Raw genomic sequence first — 20,709 nt, forward strand, 5'->3', positions numbered from 1 at the left:
CAGAGAGTATAACAAAAAAGATGGAGGAAACCTACGAGGAGTAAGGGGAACCACACTTCACTGTCGGAGATTTTTGTCTGTACTGCACGCGTGTGTATGAAATGGAGAGAGTGAGCCCTCCCGAAAATTCAGATTCCTCGTCACGAATGTCATTTCAAGAATATGACATCACGGAAAATCCTCTTTTAGCCGACGACATCCAAACTGGTGCCAGTTTCACAAACACAACCAATACACAAGACAGGGGAAGTAACTCCGAATCACCACAGGAACAGCCTTTATTGCAGACAAATCTAGAAAACAAGGAATCCGATCCGTGTCAAGATGATTTACTTGAACTTACATGTCCCCGAGTCAACTGTCCGGAAAAAATTGTAAGAGTTTGAATAATTCCCAAATTTATAATGATGAAATATTTTAATTTTATAAAAATGATCCATCAATGATGGACCCATGGCCAGTCCAACTCTGTGTAGAAAAACAGGAAAATATATGAGGGACCATGCTGAGTCAGTACCCGTCCCCTGGCTGAGGGAAGTATTTGGCCTCCGTGGTCGCCATATATAATACTCCAACAATCTTGGAGGTAAAGCACAACGAGACACTTTTGATCATTACGTCATGTACATGTATGTTTTCTCAATATCGATGTCTAATATTATTGGATAGCAGGTCTCAGTAAGAGCTAAAGTAAAAGGTGTTTGTTTTCTATTTAAGAAAATAACAACTAAAGACTTGTAATGGTGAATAATATAATATGTTAATCATTGGATACAGTGAGCTGTGTAGAATTGATATACTGAGTTACAATTCAATAGGCAGTATAGTAGCAATGCTCAACCATATTTTTTTTATGACTTTATGCAGTCAAACTGTATCTAATATTGTTTGCCTTGTCTTTCTGATCACAACACAGCAAACAGATTGAAAATTGGATGAAAAACGAATTTTTTATACATTTTTGAAAAAACGAAAATCCAACCTCCCAAAACTGCTTTTTTGTTAAATTTGAAAAAAACATGTACCTCGCTCATTCTCGGAAGTTAAATAGAATTTTGCTATTACTTTTTGCATATATATATGCCAACTGTAATGTTCTACTAAAAAGCAGATCATTCTTTCATTTTTTTCTGCAAGATATTACAGCTTATATTATTTAATAAGTCCAGTAACAGTGCAGGGCAAGGGCTTGGTGGGAGTGTGACATCACTGTCGCTCTCAAATAGGTCTTGTGAAAATGGATTCCTACCAGGCATAACATAACCATAATCCATAATCATTTCTGTATACATGAATCATACATTTGGAGATTTTTTATAAGATATTTCATTGCTGAATGCTATAACAACAATGTATGTAATACTTGGCTGTCTTTCATATCAATCAAAAGGAAAGCAATGTTGGTATTAAAAGCATAAATTGCACAAAGTACATGTATATAAAACATAGTGGTTTTAGGGACATCCATACAGATAAAATAACCAGGAAAACTAATCACCTGCTTTCTAAAATCATTTACCTTCGTGTTGTTTTACGTTCCTACCGACCCTCTTTTTTTGCAAGTTAATGGAAACACAGTTTTTTTTTATTAGGCCTAAAAATATACAAAACAACAATCTAAATGGACAACTATAACCCCTTCCCTTGTTTTACATTCCCCCCATATACACTCTTTCAAAAGGGTTGTTGTTGTTGCAAATTTTCTGAAAAGAAATTACTTTATAACTATTTGTTTACGTCCAGCACTTTTTCATTTACATGTACTTCATTAACCCCTGCTCTGGCTCTGGCACTGCTTCCAAAAGGGGTTTCTCTGGTTAAAAAAATGCTATGGTAAACGTTAAATTTGTTAAAATAGTGTTAAAATAACTTAGATTTATGTATTTGTAAACTCAAACGGACGGTTTCCATATAAAACTGTCGAGAAAATAGAAATTATGTGTGCCTGGGGTTTGAACGAGCTCTTGACACTTCGAAAGGCCGCCATTTTGGAATTAAGCGCGCCTACTGTCATTGACCCCATCTCGAAAAAATATACATTTTCGTATGTTTCCCGGGATTGTCAAATGTATTATTATATACTAAAAAATACAGAAATGGTTAAATATTACAACTAGAACAGTAAGGGCATTTGACTCGGCTGAATTCAAGGAAGTAACAGTATTTCAATTTTTCAATAAATCGCCGTATCTTACCCCTCTGCCATTTCTAACATATAAAGTGAGGTTAAACCACAAGGATTCCGAATGAACAGATTGGTGTCACTTTTGCGTTTGTAAAGAACAGTTAGGACACATTAATCTTCCGGATAGTAAACCCATTATTTAGGGTACGTGTTTTCAAGCGTTTCGGAGATACCAAGACGAGTTACCTGCCCTTTGGTTGAGCATCGCTACAGTATAGTTTGGAAACTGTATATCTTTTACAATACAGTAATGTTTAGTATATGTGAAAGTCAGTATTTCTAATGTAACATTTATAATTAACAGTTCTATATATATATTTTCTATATCAGAAGAAAGTAGATAATGTGATCTTAAATTAGCAACCTTTATATTGGTTGTATGATATATTGTTTCAATGGTAGAATGCCTGTAGATTAAAGTTGTGTAACAAACACAGACTAGGCCTGTCAGGCAAAACCTAGAGATCTTTAGGGAGTCTGATTAGGGTATCTTCTACCAGGTGTTACAGAAACTTGTATAGTAGGGTCTTAGAGCCCAAAATCTGGCAACTAAGAGTTACTAAAGGTTATTAAGAATTAGGTGAAGAGTGAGTTATTGGAAAGTAGTATACTTAAAGTGTGATGTATGTGTGATTTGTGATGATTATGGAGCACTGTGGAACAGAACCAAATAATAAATAACGAGGAACTGGCAATCCGGATTGGACATTATTTTTTATTATCAACTAAGCGTAATCATTATGTATGGTTTTGCAAGTGTTATGACCGGCCATGACGGCCCTAGATGTTCATTATATAAATCATGATTAATAAAGCTACTAAATTTGTCATTACTTTTGCCTAGATCATATGTCTGGATCTGAGTGCTGAGATGGATAAGGTGACCTTTAGGTCGAGATCAGGGTAAGTGTATCACAAGAATGCAACAAGTACCAGTATATCATATGTTAGAAAATAAGTATCATAATGAGGAAAAACGGTATAAAGCTAGTATATTAATAATCCGAAATAAAAGGCCAAAATAAATAAATTCAAAGTAAAATCAAAATCATTTCTATGGAATATATATTCAGCCACTATAGGGCCTTCTTCAGTCCGAAATAACACTAACACAACGTGTTCGTCTACATAAGTCTAAAATAAGTAAATGATGAATGCAGGAAAAAGTTAACTTATAATATCCAAATCTACAATAACTGAAGACTTATGATAATCAATAGCAAATATATATGACTAGCAAATGTTAACGAAAGTGTCAACCACTTCATCACTGTGTTTAAAAACTCTTTGTTTCATGGTAATTGATTATAGTGAATATTTGTGTGAAATTGTGTCGGAACTCATGGTTTTTGGCACTTTTTAGCCCACCATCATCAGATGGTGGGCTAATCAAATCGCCCTGCGTCCATGGTCCGTCGTCCGTCATCCGTCCGTAAACAATGCTTGTTATCACTATTTCTTAAAAACTGCTGCAGGGATTTTGTTCAAACTTCACGTGGAGGGTCCCCTTGGTCCATATTTGTGCCATACAGATTTTGAGGCTGATCGGAAAAACAGGATGGCCGCCAGGCAGCCATCTTTGATTTTGGCAGTTGAAGTTTGTTATAGATATTTCTTGAGAACTACTGAAGGGATTTTGTTCAAACTTCACATGAAGGTTACCCTTGGTCCCTAGTTGTGCCATACAGATTTTGAGGCTGATTGGAAAAACAAGATGGCCGCCAGGCAGCCATCTTTGATTTTGGCAGTTGAAGTTTGTTATCGATATTTCTTGAGAACTACTGAAGGGATTTTGTTCAAACTTCACATGGAGGTTACCCTTGGTCCCTAGTTGTGCCATACAGATTTTTAAGCTGATCGTAAAAACAAGATGGCCGCCAGGCAGCCATCTTTGATTTTGGCAGTTGAAGTTTGTTATTGATATGTCTTGAGAACTACTGCAGGGATTTTGTTCAAACTTCACATGGAGGGTACCCTTGGTCCCTATTTGTGCCATACAGATTTTGACGCTGATCGGAAAATTAAGATGGCCGCCAGGCAGGCATCTTGGATTTTGTTATTCAAAGTTTGTTATCGCTATTTCTCAGAAAGTACTGAAGGGATCTGTCTCAAAATTCATATGTAGGTTCCCCTAGGGCCCTAGTTGTGCATATTGTGATTTGGGACCATCGGTCAACAAAAATTGCTGCCAGGCAGCCATCTTGGATTTTTAGCCCACCATCATCAGATGGTGGGCTATTCAAATCACCTTTCGTCCGTGGTCCGTCCGTCCGTCCTTCCGTCCGTCTGTCCTTCCGTCCGTCCGTTAACAATTCTTGTTACCGCTATTTCTCTAAAAGTGCTGAAGGGATCTTTCTCAAATTTCATATGTAGGTTCCCCTAGGACCCTAGTTGTGCATAATGTATTTTGGGACTGATCGGTCAACAAGATGGCCGCCAGGCAGCCATCTTGGATTTTGATAGTTAAAGTTTGTTACCGCTATTTCTCAGAAAGTACTGAAGGGATCTTTCTCAAATTTCATATGTAGGTTCCCCTAGGACCCTAGTTGTGCATATTGTATTTTGGGACTGATCGGTCAACAAGATGGCCGCCAGGCAGCCATCTTGGATTTTGATAGTTAAAGTTTGTTACCGCTATTTCTCAGAAAGTGCTGAAGGGATCTTTCTCAAATTTCATATGTAGGTTCCCCTAGGACCCTAGTTGTGCATATTGCATTTTGGGACTGATCGGTCAACAAGATGGCCGACCAGCCGCCATCTTGGATTTTGATAGTTAAAGTTTGTTACGGCTAATTCTCAGAAAGTACTGAAGGGATTGTTCTCAAATTTCATATGTAGGTTCCCTTAGGACCCTAGTAGTGCATATTGCATTTTGGGACTGATCGGTCAACAAGATGGCCGCCAGGTAGCCATCTTGGATTTTGATAGTTAAAGTTTGTTACCGCTATTTCTCAGAAAGCACTGAAGGGATCTTTCTCAAATTTCATATGTAGGTTCCCCTAGGACCCCAGTTGTGCATATTGCATTTTGGGACTGATCGGTCAACAAGATGGCTGACCGGTGGCCATCTTGGATTTTGATAGATAAAGTTTGTTACCGCTATTTCTCAGAAAACACTGAAGGGATCTTTCTCAAATTTCATATGTAGGTTCCCCTAGGACCCTAGTTGTGCATATTGCATTTTGGGACTAATCGGTCAACAAGATGGCCGACCAGCCGCCATCTTGGATTTTGATAGTTAAAGTTTGTTACGGCTAATTCTCAGAAAGTACTGAAGGGATTGTTCTCAAATTTCATATGTAGGTTCCCCTAGGACCCTAGTAGTGCATATTGCATTTTGGGACTGATCGGTCAACAAGATGGCCGACCAGCCGCCATCTTGGATTTTGATAGTTAAAGTTTGTTACGGCATTTTCTCAGAAAGCACTGAAGGGATCTTTCTCAAATTTTATATGTAGGTTCCCCTAGGACCCCAGTTGTGCATATTGCATTTTGGGACTGATCGGTCAACAAGATGGCCGCCAGGTAGCCATCTTGGATTTTGATAGTTAAAGTTTGTTACCGCTATTTCTCAGAAAGCACTGAAGGGATTTTTCTCAAATTTCATATGTAGGTTCCCCTAGGACCCCAGTTGTGCATATTGCATTTTGGGACTGATCGGTCAACAAGATGGCCGACCGGTGGCCATCTTGGATTTTGATAGATAAAGTTTGTTTCCGCTATTTCTCAGAAAGTATTGAAGGGATTGTTCTCAAATTTCATATGTAGGTTCCTCTATGACTCTAGTTCTGCATATTACATTTTGGGACTGATCGGTCAACAAGATGGCCGACCAGCAGCCATCTTGGATTTTGATAGTTAAAGTTTGTTACCGCTATTTCTCAGAAAGTATTGAAGGGATTGTTCTCAAATTTCATATGTAGGTTCCCCTAGGACCCTAGTTCTGCCTATTGCATTTTGCGACCACCTTCTTGGATTTTGATAGTTTAAAGTTTGAAAAGCAGAAAAAAGAAGTGTAAGTTTGAAAAGCAGAGAAAAGGTCCCTCTTTCATTTGTCAGACATAGATCAATCTTTGGTGGGCGCCAAGATCCCTCTGGGATCTCTTGTTATATTCAAAGTTTGTTATCGCTATTTCTCAGAAAGTATTGAATGGATCTTTCTCAAATTTCACATGTAGGTTCCGATCCCCTAGGGCCCTAGTTGTGCATATTGTTATTTGGGACGGATTGATCAACAAGATGGCTGCCAAGGAGTCATCTTGGATTTTGATAGTTGAAGTTTGTTACCGCTATTTCTCAAAAGGTACCGAAGCGATCTGTCCCTAATTTTATATGTAGTATGTTTGAAAAAGTTTAAAAAGTAGAGAAAAGATCCATCTTTCCTTTGTCAGATATAGATTATTCTTTGGTGGGCGCCAAGATTCCTCTGGGATCTCTTGTTATGTTTAGGTATATAATATTATAACTCATTTATGTTTGTGTTTTAGGGACAAATGGACCCCTCTAAAGCTCATAAAGCGTGCACTGAGGCTATTCCTACAAAGTAAGAGCAGAATCAACAAAAAACATCAATATGCTTTAGTCATCTTACAGGAAAATGCTGTTTGGGTAAGGGTAGATTTGGTCTTCAATTAACATAAAAGAAAAAAAACATGTGTCTGTAAACTTGTTATCCATAAAACTTCATATTTGGTACACAGGCCCATTTATTGATAGATTAGTCAATGATTTCAGGTAGAAATAATTGATCATTGCTGTTGAAATTCTTTGAAATGCAGGTTGTTGTGGATATGTGTAGGAAATAGATTTATCTGAGATTTTATGAAAGTTGTTTCCGTATTTTAATATTTGCTCATTAAGTCTTGCAAAAGCATAAACTTATAACCGTTAAGACTCAATTAATAAAGTTTGACAAATAATTCCCTATTAGTCAATCTGGAATCAAGGCCACTCCGGATATCCCATAACTTTATTGGACAATATTTTGCTGACTGCATAACATATTGTTTCAAAAGGTTTTTGTTGTGCTCTACTTCAAACATTGTTGGAGTAGAATCAAGGCATACATCGTTGACAATAAATGTGATTTATGCTGTACAATTGTAATTTGGGCCTGCATTGAGAGGCAGGTGCCCTATATAGTAATCAGGTTGTCTGTCTGTCTGTTGACCTGTCCGTTTTTATTAAATTGTTTTATTAAATTGTTAAATCACTATTTCTCAAAAAGTACTGAAAGGACCTGTCTCAAATTTCATATGAAGGTTCCCCTAGGACCCCGGTTCTACATATTGTATTTTGGGTTCTCCTAGCGCCCTTGTTTGGTATATTGCATTTTGGAACAGATTGGTGTACAAGATTTTGATAGATCATTTTTGCTATTTCTCAGAAATTCCCCTGGGGCCCTAGTTGTGCATTTTCCATTTGTAGACCGATTGGTCAACAAGATGGCCGACAAGCCGCCATCTTGGATTTTGATACTTAAAAATTAGTACCGCTATTTCTCAGAAAGTACTGAAGGTATCTGTCAGAAATTTCATAGGAAGGTTCGAATTAATTCCCTTACGACCTTAGTTAGGCATATTGCATTTTGTATGTGATCAGTCAACAAAATGGCCGAAGGGCATCCAAATTGAATTTTGATAGTTGAAATTGTTATCGCTATTTCTCAGAAAGTACTGATTGTTATCGCTATTTCTCAGAAAGTACTGAAGGGATTTGTCTCAAATTTTCATATAGGTATGTTTCCCCTAGGACCCTAGCTGTGCATATGGCCTTTTGGGGGTGATCCGTCAACAAGATGGCCAATAGGCAGCTATTGGATTTCGATATTTAAAGTTTTGAAAGCAGACAAAAGTACTAGACTGTCATTAGTCATTTTCTAATGGTAAGGCACACTGAGCGGGGCCCTTTCCGACGTGTCAATGTTCTAGTTGAGATCTGTACATTTTCAGTGTTATATATTTCCTGTTTTGTTGGACAGGTGCAAGACTTTAGCAATAATCCAAGGGAGATAATTCAATTGTTGGATGACCTTGAAAACTGCAGCGAATGTGAAACACTAGATATGGGGTCCATATTTGATGTCATGTGAGTCATTGGTATATATAGGGCATTATTATATACCGGTATATATAATAAAATGCTCCATCTTTGTTTCTTATGTTATATAGTTGACTATTATTTCACTTCTACTAAATATTTAATATGAAAACATTAATATTTTGCTTTTGTTTCTAATATGCTTTTATCGTAAGGTACATGTTTTATTATTTTTTTTTATGTGGATCAAAGTATAAAAAAGAGATGCACCAAAATTCAGTTTGAAACAATATTTCAAGTGCCCCTCGATATCAGCTTCAGTTCTAAATTATTTTCATTGAAGTAATGATAATAAAAAGAAAGAGGCTAGGGATCAAACTGTCTCTAGCCAACATGTTGATTGCCATTAGTATTTACCAAGGTAACATAAAAGCATACGTTTTGGCCAGCTTTAAAATGTTTTAAAAGAAATATTAATTGAGTAAGTTAAGAACTATTAATTGAGTTAGTTTCAACCGTGCAATCTTTGCTCTTCACTTTCAGAAATTCTCGAGTAGAATTACCACATGTGACGGGTGACCCTGCCATATCACCACCACCATATATTGTGAGGACTATACTATTACTGGGACGATCACAGGGGACCATCAATGTGGATAACAAAGAGGTGAGCACTTAAGCACTGTCAATGCTCATTATTCCATGAGTTAATATCACTGTCTTTATATCTTCTCTTGGACTCTGTCATAGCTGTACTGAAGGCTATGTATATGACAGGAAGTTTGGTCCTTTGAATCAAATAAAAAAAATTCAATATCCAGTTGTATGGCTTTTAAGTTGTGTGTTGCTCTCTGTAATCTTTAGGGAAAGTCTCTGTAGGCCTTTGACAGATCAGTTTATTTCTACTGAAATACAGAGATGTGACCCCATACAGGATAGATGATACATATTAAGTTGCAGATACAAAAACCCAGATCGTAATATTTGCCAAAACAATCACAAATGTTTTTGAGACAATGAAAGAAAAAAAATCAAAATTTTTAACAAGTGTTAGAATGAGCTATGGATTTTAAAGTTCTGAACTTCTCAGATATTGCTATAGTCTCATTATCATCACCAATGCTTGAAAAACTAATCAGACATGTACACATTTGATTTTTCAGACATTTCATTTACTGGATTCTTCCCCATACTTCTTTGTTGATGCCCTGTATGTACATGAAGCTCCTTCTGAAGATAACAAATGTGAGGTAAGGCAATTGACTGGTAGGATTGTAAGATCAATGTATCATAGGGTGGTCTATCTTTATCAGGGTGTCAATGAGACATTAATATTTAGATAAGAACTTTACTGAACCAGCATAACATATCTGGTATTGGGTTGAAAGCACTTTCAAATTTTGAATAAAGTTCCATCTTTTGACAACCCTCTCTCATTTCCAATTTTTTGTCCGAGATATTAGGATATAGAAATAGAATCAATTTGACTTTGGTTGGTCATATGTTATAATGCAAAACATCACAAACTCATGCGCCAATAGATGGCAACCTCTTATTTTGTCTATAGTGCAGAATAAAAAATATTGTTTACTTTTCAATTCGTACATTATTTCATGAAATGGAAGCAATAATGTATTTGGCTATTATTCTATGTGATAAGGATTTAGAGATTTATGTCAGATGTTTGGTTCTTTTCAGGTAAATTTTGACAGTATTTGTGACTTGGATGAGAAAGGGATGAGTTACATCTTTGAAGCAGCAAGAAACCCGACAAAGTTGTATGATCAAATGGCACAGCTGTTGGCTCACCCCTTACAGAGACCTTTACAGCGCGAGATTTCTTATCGACTTCTAAACATGGCTGATATCGAGGTTTCCTGATAAATAAGACTGTGATTCTACTAAAGAATAGCTCAATTTCTTATGAAGGAATTTGATAAAGTTTAGAGTCAAGACTCTTGTAAGCTATGTACTCTATTTATGAGCATACAAATTGCATGTGTTTTGTTTTTTCTTTGTTTAGAAAAAATTTAACTATTTTAAAATTGACTTTTATTTTCGAAAGCAATTTATTTATTGTTCCAGGACTGTATGCTCATAATATAATGTTCCAGTCTCAATATTGGAAGGGTGCTTAACCATGCAGGAGTGAATGATGATCTACACATGTTCTGGTATGGAGGAATCTTAACTGGTATGGTTATTGGAAGACAGTTTATCGAAAAATATGATAAACAAGACTATGTTACCAAGATTTCATCAGGATTTATATTTATTTTGATAATCACAGTCCTTACTGCTATTTATGTGTTTGATATTGAAGCTTATACGTAGGTGCTTTTGTTTGTAGATGATGCAGACATACTTCAGAAATAACTCGCAATTCATTCTATTGTTGATACATGTGTCATGAACTTAAATTTTTTAAAATAAATAGATATGTATATCATTTGTCATATTTCATTTGAGGAATATAAAAAGTATATGTTCATCAATTTAAGTATTCCTAGTACAGGCCCAGATTTTTCAAAACAAATATTTATAGTAAAAGTCAATCTTTTTAAAGTTTTTCTCCATATGTAACTTAAGTGAAAAAAATGTTTGACTGAGGTTGTTTCGAGAAATCTGGGTCAGATTTGGTAGTTTATGAGCTGATAGTGACTAGTCTCCAAATAAAAAAATGCCTTTAAAGCTTATATCCAAGATGTTTTAGAGTGAAAGTGCTAGGTACAGTAAAATCCCATTTGTGTCGAACGCGGTTGAATCGAAAACACTGGATGAGTCGATTAAATCCCATAGAAATTGTAAAATTTTGTTTCCAATGAAAAATTGACGCCAAAAGATTGCCACCTACCCAATGTCAAATTTAATGTAAGTTATTAGCATTCAAACTTCCAAAGACCAGGGTATCCCAGAAATAATATTAAGACAGTAGAAATATTCCTTAAGAACACACACTGTATATAGCCAAATATTTTTGTGGGAACAAAATTTGGCATTTTTTATTCAAAATTTTGCAATCTGGTATAAAAAACAAGAGGTCCCAGAGGGATCTTGGTGCCCACCAAAGATTGATCTAAGTCTGACGATAGAAAGAGGGATCTTTTCTCTGCTTTTCAAACTTTTACTACATATTACTACATAAGAAATTTGAGAAAGATCTTTTCAGTACTTTTTGAGATATATAACAGTAACAAACTTCAATTATCAAAATCCAAGCTCGCTACCTGTTGGCCATCTTGTTCACTGATGGGTCTGAAAATGCAATATGCACAACTAGACCCCAAGGGAAACCTGCACATGAAATTTGAGACAGATCACTTCAATACTTTTTGAAAAATAGCAGTGACAAAAACTTCAACTGTCAAAATCCAAGATGGCTGCCAGCTGGCGGCTATCTTGTTCACTGATCGGTCCCAAAATGCAATATGTACAACAAAGGCCCTAGGGGAACCTACATGTGAAATTTGAGAGAGATTCCTTCAGTACTTTCTGTGAAATAGCAGTAACAAACTTTAACTATCAAAATCCAAGATGGCTGCTGGCGGGCATCTTGTCGACCAATTAATCCCAAAATGCAATATGCACAACTAGGGCCCTAGGGGAACCTACATGTTAAATTTGAGAGATTCCTTTAGTACTTTCTGAGAAATAGCGGTAACAAACTTTAACTATCAAAATCCAAGATGACTGCCTGGCGGCCATCTTATTGACCGATCAGTCCCAAAATGCAATATGCACAAGGGCCCTAGGGGAACCTACATATGAAATTCGAGAAAGATCCCTTCAGTACTTTCTGAGAAATAGCGGTAACAAGAAATGTTAACGGATGGAAGGATGGACGACTGACGAAAAGCGATTTGAATTGCCCACCATCTGATGATGGTGGGCTAAAAAGTGTATATTTTCCAAATACTTATTATGTACTTGTATTAAATTTCTCAACCACAATGATGTCCCACCAAAATCGTGAAAATGTCAACTCGCAAAAACTACTGCTACATAGTATAGGATTACCACAGTACTAAAGCAAAGAATACAAGACTGGAGAGGTTTTATGAAAAGACATTTATTATGTACAAATAAATAAATAAGTACATCATAGGTCTTGCTTATAACAAAACAAAAGCAAAATAACAATGGCAAATATAAAATATGACGATCACAAATAATATCTAGACTTCATTTGACATTTTCTGGTCACTATACACTGTATATCGTATGGAGGGAGGTAAACTAATACCAGGTAATGAATTAACAGCGAATCTGAATTTGGTACATGTACTTTTCTTTAATTATGACAATAATTTCAAATTATGTTCCATGTATAGATTAAAAGGAAAAATGATACTTGAACGGGAAAAAAAGTTAACCTAATTTTATATAATAAATGAAAACATCATCAAAGGTTGAGTTGAAATTTAGTCAACATCCTCTACCCAATACTCTGATACTTTAGGGATTTATAGGTAAAAGAAGCATCATAATTATCATGAATGACAATACGTGTATTGGAAAAAGTTTGTTTTAAATTCATCATCACACACTGTCAGACAGACACCATGTTTAATTGTTTACAAGGTTAACCTACCTGGTACATTGAGTACCGTAGTTGGTACCCGCGTCAGTACTATGTACAGGAAGTTAAAAAGATGTCTAATGAGTGGTATACAAACTAAATCTAACAAATTAAAACCCACATATAACTGGTATTCAAATGAATATTCTATATTATACACTGTTTGCATTTCTGTTGTTCAATACTATAATCATTGATCATTTTCCAATTATTTTAGATTTTCACTGGCACTCACTTTGTCTCACCATGCACTAACTGTAATATATATAATATAGCTTACTACATATTAGTTGTAGCGACAGACAAGACAGGTGCCTGTGACATTAACTGACATAGTTACAAATGACCAGAACCAGATTAATTTTATCATTTTACTGTACAAATTATTAGGATTGGACATAAAAAAGAAATATTATCGAGGGTAAACAATCATGGGTTTGGTGGTTATATGAAATTATGTATGATTATTGCAAACAGATTATGAATGGAATCTACATGCTGAAGTTCTCTTGTTCTGATAAATACAGATAATTCTTTATAAATTTTACCAATGCAGGGGTCAATGTTAACATTTGCATTAATTCCATAACTGTATTGTTATTAAATCAATACTTATACCATAACTTAACCAGTAGCAAATATATCGTCTAATCAAGTTCAATGTTGAAATGGTTAAATGTACAATTTATGGTAACTTACAGTAACGGTGGTATGTAAATTTTGTTGACATTCTTCAAAATAAAAGTATATTGGTAATGTGAATATTGCAGATGTTGAAGAGTGTATTTAAGGTAACATACAAATACATATACCGTATTTATTCCATTAGAAGCCTATCTCTTTATAAACGCCCCCCCCCCCCCCTATTTTCTTATTTATTATTCTAACCTAATTCACAAAACTTACCATCGAAATGTCAAATGTTCAAACTGTAAATGTAATAAATCAATAGAGAATCAGTTTCAAAATCATAAAAAAAAACCATTTCTTTTTAGCAATAGATAATAATAGATAAACACAAAGATAAAGATAAAATTCAAATGACTTTTTTATATGCCAATAATGAAAGCTGTACTGATATATCACTAAGTAACTGAATGAGATTTCCACATGGATATCTCAAGTTCTCAACCTCCATTGTGTGTTTGGCTGGTTAACAGGAGTACATGTACTGGCAAACCAAACCCTTACAGTAGTTGCCAGAATCTCATACAATCTAAAAATCTGTTGTATGTACTATTAGAATCTTACAGTAGTTTACTTAAGTAGACTTTTCAATCAGAGTGAAAGATTTTGGCTGGTAAGCATGGGGCATCACCTTTTTCTCCCATATTTAAAGGAATGGATGAAATTTTAGTTGTTCATAAATGCTTTCTGCACCATCATCACAAGCCAGTATGGGTTAAAATTGATGACATCAGACATCAATTATGATAATTGAAAATTGATTAACACGCATGATCATTTACCCTACCAAAAGCAGAAATTGACCTTTGAAGTATAGGAGAATGAACATCCCAACCGAAGTGCCCTAGTAGCTTGCTTAACCCAAGGTTTGCCCTGTGATGGGGTAGCCAGACTTTTGTAAATTCTATAGAATTGTCCTCAAAAGCATCTGAGGAAATACATGTTAGTTCTAATTTCAATTGAAAGACAAAGTATTTCTCAATACTGAAATAAAGTCATGACATAAAATATTGATAGACACATTCAAAAGAACTTAATTTAGGATGCAAAGCCTTTTTTATCTGCAAACATTGATAGGATTTTGTTGAGTACAAAAACGAGTTCACTATATAATAGCATGTGTTGCTGTTGATATTCATTTGTGTCTCATGTATATGGCAAATTGACACTATGTACAGGTATATTCTGACTTATGTTGGTACAAATATAGATTTATTAAAAAAAACTCTGTTCTCTGACACTAAAGACATTTTCACAAGATGTACACAGACAAACGTTTATATACCATAAATATGTACAAACATTTTGATCTTAAAAATAAGGTGGCCAAGTGGTTAATGTCCCAACACATTAACACTAGCAAGTTCCAATCTCACATGAGGCAGCTGCCAGGTAATGACTGATGGTGGAGCTTTCCTCCACCTCTTAAACCTGGCATATCCTTAAATGACCCGAACTCATAATAGAACAAAAACATAGGCTATGCCTGATGTCTAATCCTATTGACATTTTTACATCTTGTTATCAATAAAATATTTGGAAATTGATATAGAACAAAAAATTAGTTTTCAATATCAATACATCGCTTTCCTTTGGCTTACAGTGAACTGTTGAAAGTTTCTTTTTTTACCTTAGCTATAGATTGTTCATGTTTTCATTAAAAACCTCAAACGAAAACAAAAGGTCAAAGTTACTTGAAGCAGTTATAAACAGTCTAAAGTAATAGGGTCTTTTCTCGGTGCTGAAATTCAACTACAAAGAGGTATTCTGTATTTGCATATCAGAGTTGTCTGCCCTTGTTGGTAGGTACGTCATGTTATTGTGATAATACGGTAGTAATAGTGTATTAATTAGCAATGTTAAATTTTGCAGAGAAAACAATGTCAGTTTTGTTAAAAAACTAATGATATCACAAACGATACCTATCCACAAAACAGATAATTGTAATATGCAAATATGGAAATAACTACGGTACACTAATATGGAAATAACTACGGTACACTGAATTCATAAGAAGTGATGAAATCTATTAGCACGATTAGGCTAAAATATGTTTTCTTATATTTTACAACTCACTTAAATTAATTATACAATTTTACCCAATTCCAAATGTGACTTAATGCCTACAAGCAAATTAAAATCACATTCCATAACTGATTGCACAATTAAATATTTAAAAGTCCATTTCTCTAGACAAAATAAATATATGTACAGAAATGGTGGACAATGTATAGCACTTTAAATTACTAAAAAAAATCATTAATTGAGCACTTAATTCTAAGATGTCAGTCAATATTTACTTTTCAGTTGTACATAGTACAAAAGTATATACATTGTATTATCAGTCAATTTGTTTATATATAAACTTTACTTCATATAGAAATATTTTATGCTTCAAAGATAAATTATTAAAACATGATGCTTTGACCCAAATCTGAACACTTTTTATTAAAGATATGTGATCGGTAAAATGCTCTACATGTACGAATCCTATTCTTTTCACAAATAAGATCATTTTTCATTTCAGGATTGATTGATCTCCAGTGTGTCTAGAGTATAAGTCTGTACATCCACACCAAATATGTACTAGAAATTTACAAAAAAGTATACTAATATATGTTCATGTACCAGTACTATCAATGTAAAATTTAATAATTAAGACCATTTTCTCCAAAAGACTTAAGAGATACAAAGTGTTAACATGGTAACAGTGACAGTGATTTGAAATCTCATTGTGTCAGATTTTTCTCTATTAGTCCCTTGAACTTTGACACATTGAGGTTTTTGACTACAGCTGTTTAAAGTAAATTGACTGTCACTTTAGCTTGTAGTGTAAAGTTTTATCATGTTCTTCATAATTATCAAATTAAGTACAGTAGATATATAAAGACAATAATACCCAGTATATATATATACATGTATAGTCAACCTGACTATAAAGGATGCCAAAAAGACAAAGCAAAACTGTCCTTTGTAGACAGGTGTCCTTTATAATAGGCTTGACTGTAATCCCTCTAAGTTTTATATATCCAATTAAAAAATTCTATTAGATTGATTTGAATTTAATTACTCTGACATTTAAAAATCAGGATTTATAATAAATACCACATTGATTAATACTACAAAAAATCAGGTTAAAGAAATTGAAAAGATTTTTAAATATTATATTAATAATGAAATTGCTTTGGCTATATTACCTTTTTCTTGTCATATACATGTGTTGATTAACGGTAATCTAACAGAGATGATGATTACTTAATTAATATTGCTGGTTTCCAGGAGATTCTCATTTGACTCGATTGTTTCCACGGTAACCCCATTTGACCAGACAACACAGCTACTACATGCTGAATTGCTGATCGTGGTCTCTGGAGTACATGGTTTCTGTAGGTTTAATGATGTCCAGTGATGTGCTGAGTGTTTGGCTTCCAGGCTTTTACCACATAGAATAATCTAGGTCATCATTGTCGAATACATAGAAGTAGCCGAGAATTGTCAAAAACACAACTGTGTTTGCTGCCAACACAAGTGCACATGCTCCCCACTGAATCTAAAATATTAAAGACTTTGTTAGTTGAGCAAATTTATCGAAGTTGAATTTTCATTTTTCTCAATTCGCAATATGTTGACACCACACAACCACAAAGCTAGTTATTGATCTATACAGTTGAAATGGTCATGAACTGTTAGGTAACTCTAAGACACTGTTTAATTAAAGGACTTCGTCAATTCTTTTTGGACCTTCATCATCTTTTTACCTCAAATACTAAAAATGACTATTATTTTCAAAACACTTATCAATTAAGAACTTACAATGTAATATTTGCCCCAGCCCTAGACCACTTACCACACTTGTGTGTGCAAATACTATGGGTAAGCCCAATGTAATATTTGCCCCAGTCCTAGACCACTTACCACGCTTTTGTGCAAATACTATGGGTAAGCCCAATGTAATATTTCCCCCAGTCCTAGACCACTTACCACGCTTGTGTGTGCAAATACTATGGGTAAGCCCAATGTAATATTTGCCCCAGTCCTAGACCACTTACCACGCTTTTGTGCAAATACTATGGGTAAGCCCAATGTAATATTTCCCCCAGTCCTAGACCACTTACCACGCTTGTGTGTGCAAATACTATGGGTAAGCCCAATGTAATATTTGCCCCAGTCCTAGACCACTTACCACGCTTTTGTGCAAATACTATGGGTAAGCCCAATGTAATATTTCCCCCAGTCCTAGACCACTTACCACGCTTGTGTGTGCAAATACTATGGGTAAGCCCAATGTAATATTTCCCCCAGTCCTAGACCACTTACCACGCTTGTGTGTGCAAATACTATGGGTAAGCCCAATGTAATATTTCCCCCAGCCCTAGACCACTTACCACGCTTGTGTGTGCAAATACTATGGGTAAGCCCATGGAGGAAACTACTATCCCTGTTGTTAGAAAGATTGCCATTTCTAAACAGGCACTGCTAGTGGAGTCAAACGAGGCCATACATCTCTTGGACAGTGTGATGGGTAGGGGTGCCAGGATATAGAAAAACAGCACAAACAGAGGCCACCAGTTGCTGTAAGAAAACAGAAGAATTATTTACATGGATATTGCAATAACGCTATTCAACATCAATGTTTTCCAAATAAATAATTTCAAAAAACCTACCAGTATAACGAACACGGACAATTGCATGTGTTTTACCTTAAAAACATGGGGTTAAAGGGTTTTAATTGTCTATGTATTTGAACATTTTACAAATAAGGCACATTTCCACTTACTAAAAATAACATTTGCTTCTTTTCCATTGGTTTTGATAATATGTGGATGCTGTCAACCGGTGAAAATATAAGTATACTTACTTGAACTGTGGAAGTGCACATCCTAACACCAAAAATGTGATACCAATAGCTGCAGCAAATGCAAGGCTTATCAAACTGGAAAACAAGTAATACAACATAATCAACTTTCTCTGAATCTTTAAATTTCTAAATATCACATCAAGTGTAATAGTTATGTCTTTGTAAAATATCAAATGATTTTGTTTTCAGATACTTCAATGGCTTCATATATATATATATATACATAGTCATATTTTGTAAAAAATTCTCATAATTACTAATAAGGACCTTATCTAGTGCATTTAGCAAATTAGGTCTTAAAAAGTCATCTGAGTTGAGTAATATTTCAGTTTAACTCACAGTTTTTCAACCCACCTATCAAAATTTTGATTCAGGATCAAGCTCTTTATGAATATAATATTTTAACTGTCTATAAAAACCACCAAATGGACAAAGAAAAATAATGGTCTCATGGACAGTTCATATATACATGCACATGTATATATTTGAGACCCCGAGAGAAAGGTATTATTATAATTATACATGAAGCTGATGGTCTTTATACAAGGGTGTTTGCTATTACTGTATAAGGTATGTATGCTAATTTACCTGATGAAGATCTTTAGAGCACTTTTTCCTCTCTAGTATTTGACCCTTTTAAAGGGACAATTCAGTCTAAGAGTACATTCAATTTGCATATACATGGTATATCGGAAACAAACCAGTTCTAGTAGAAATGAGATTTGTTGGTTTTACTGTGATATGCCGGAAAAGCCCATTGTACTGATCATGACTGTAGGGAAATGTAAGTGAAATGTTCAAACTCGCTTGCTGTCCGCCATTACATATTGTGGTCGGACATCTTGTATGCCAAACCCTAGCCCTTGCCAGTGTAGTGAAGTCTAGAACTACTCAAACCACTCTTACAGCGATGTGCATGTTCTATCAAAAAAAAATTCACCAAATCCTCAGTGGTTATGTTATGCATTTGATTAACGTACGTGACTTTGGCTCGGGTATGGGTACAGCATACATGTTATACCTGCTTAATCACAATTTAGAATTTCAATAGTATCAATCAAAATACATAACAATGTTGTGGAATTTGTCAATGTTTCTTGTATATGTTTCATAAGGAATATAGAACATTACATTTGCTTTGTGGTTATGTAACAAAATTAAGCTCATTGAATTCTCCCTTTAAATCAATATGTATGTGCAAACATCTAAACAGTCATACTATGCAGGTGATTTTAATGTCTAAGTTTGTATCATTCCTTGTTTATCCTTCCTATACAGTGTATAACACATACTCCCAATTGGAAACTTGAGCCCCCAGGGTCAAATAATTGACAGTTTGTCCTTATGGTAATGGGCATATTTAATAATTAAGATTCTATCATTCAAGTATTAGATGACAGAATCTTATGCTTAGCCCTGATTCTTTGGAATTTGGTAGAAATATATGCATTTTATCTTTATGTCTCTTTATCAATTATTTTAATTTTATCCATCCAGTTAGGAAAATCAGTGGCAAACACAATTCTGATTAATATAAACTTATATTTAGAAAGTGATATGTTTGCAATTAGCTCAATAGTAAGAAGTGTGCTATAATCTTTACCCTTTGTAGCTCCAACATAAATAGATAAGCATACAACACCATACTATTTTTGGTAAGATTTAAAGTGGGCATGTAAACCAAACTTTAAATATCAAATATTTGTATTGAATACTCACGCTGTATATGATGTGGTCAGGGGGGAATCAATGTGCGTGAAAAAAAAAGCAAATGCACACATGTAGTTTACTTTAACAAAACAATAACTTATGTACAATAGGTTAATTTGAAATGGTTCTTAATGTATAGATACATGTACAGTATAACGTTGGCTATACAGTACTGTCGGAAGTTGAGAATCCATGTAAACATAACCTGGCTGCTCATTTGTCAGGCAGTAAAAATTGTTTCAAGCTGTAAATTGAATGTCAAGATGGATACATATATAAATGACATTTAACTGTTAAGATATATACAGAAATACGTGTTTTATGACTAAGCCGCTCATCAGGCTCATGTGACTAACAGGCAGGTAAAACTTTACATCGTTATACATCTGTCATCGACTTTAATTATACAGGAAGCGTTCAATACTGTCGAAACAATAGTCATAATAGACACCACTATTTATTTATAAAATATGTGATCGTCAATAAAGGTACATGAGCTACAAAATTGTAAAAAATCTAAACCGATAAATGCAGAAAAAGATTATTAAGTCTGAGCACTTGCTGTTTACCTCTAATGCCGGCCATGTTGAATATGTGACGTCACAACAGTTTCGGATAGTGACTTAAACTTCTTATTGAAAACATGAAAAT

The 20,709-nt window shown here is 34.7% G+C and overlaps 2 protein-coding genes across 2 annotated transcripts; one reads left to right on the top strand and one right to left on the bottom strand.

Moving 5' to 3' along the window:
* Window positions 1-3: 3 nt before the first annotated feature.
* LOC138325908 (BRISC and BRCA1-A complex member 1-like) lies at window positions 4-10,675 on the top strand. Its single transcript, XM_069271917.1, has 7 exons — window positions 4-374; window positions 3,030-3,088; window positions 6,673-6,793; window positions 8,166-8,272; window positions 8,768-8,891; window positions 9,388-9,474; window positions 9,923-10,675. The coding sequence occupies exons 1-7, from the start codon at window positions 102-104 to the stop codon at window positions 10,103-10,105; spliced, it is 954 nt and encodes a 317-aa protein (XP_069128018.1). The 5' UTR covers window positions 4-101; the 3' UTR covers window positions 10,106-10,675.
* Window positions 10,676-12,273: 1,598 nt separating this feature from the next.
* On the bottom strand, window positions 12,274-20,144 carry LOC138325909 (leptin receptor overlapping transcript-like 1). The gene is made up of 4 exons (XM_069271918.1): window positions 20,068-20,144; window positions 18,349-18,423; window positions 17,876-18,062; window positions 12,274-17,040 (listed from the first exon to the last, which is right to left on the bottom strand). The coding sequence occupies exons 1-4, from the start codon at window positions 20,127-20,129 to the stop codon at window positions 16,927-16,929; spliced, it is 438 nt and encodes a 145-aa protein (XP_069128019.1). The 5' UTR covers window positions 20,130-20,144; the 3' UTR covers window positions 12,274-16,926.
* Between the last annotated feature and the right edge of the window lie 565 nt (window positions 20,145-20,709).

This window comes from Argopecten irradians, chromosome 6 (genome assembly GCF_041381155.1).
Source record: "Argopecten irradians isolate NY chromosome 6, Ai_NY, whole genome shotgun sequence".
Taxonomy (NCBI): Eukaryota; Metazoa; Mollusca; class Bivalvia; order Pectinida; family Pectinidae; genus Argopecten; species Argopecten irradians.

Bases quoted from the DNA above. Each gene is read 5' to 3' on its own strand.
- LOC138325908 (XM_069271917.1), top strand. From the start codon at position 102: ATGGAGAGAGTGAGCCCTCCCGAAAATTCAGATTCCTCGTCACGAATG. The intron at 8,892-9,387 runs GTGAGCACTTAA...TTGATTTTTCAG, and splicing joins TCAATGTGGATAACAAAGAG to ACATTTCATTTACTGGATTC. The intron at 9,475-9,922 runs GTAAGGCAATTG...GGTTCTTTTCAG, and splicing joins CTGAAGATAACAAATGTGAG to GTAAATTTTGACAGTATTTG.
- LOC138325909 (XM_069271918.1), bottom strand. From the start codon at position 20,129: ATGTGTGCATTTGCTTTTTTTTTCACGCACATTGATTCCCCCCTGACC. The intron at 18,063-18,348 runs GTAAGTATACTT...GTTTTCTTACAG, and splicing joins TGTGCACTTCCACAGTTCAA to CAACTGGTGGCCTCTGTTTG. The intron at 17,041-17,875 runs GTAAGTGGTCTA...TTAATATTTTAG, and splicing joins TATTTGCACACACAAGCGTG to ATTCAGTGGGGAGCATGTGC.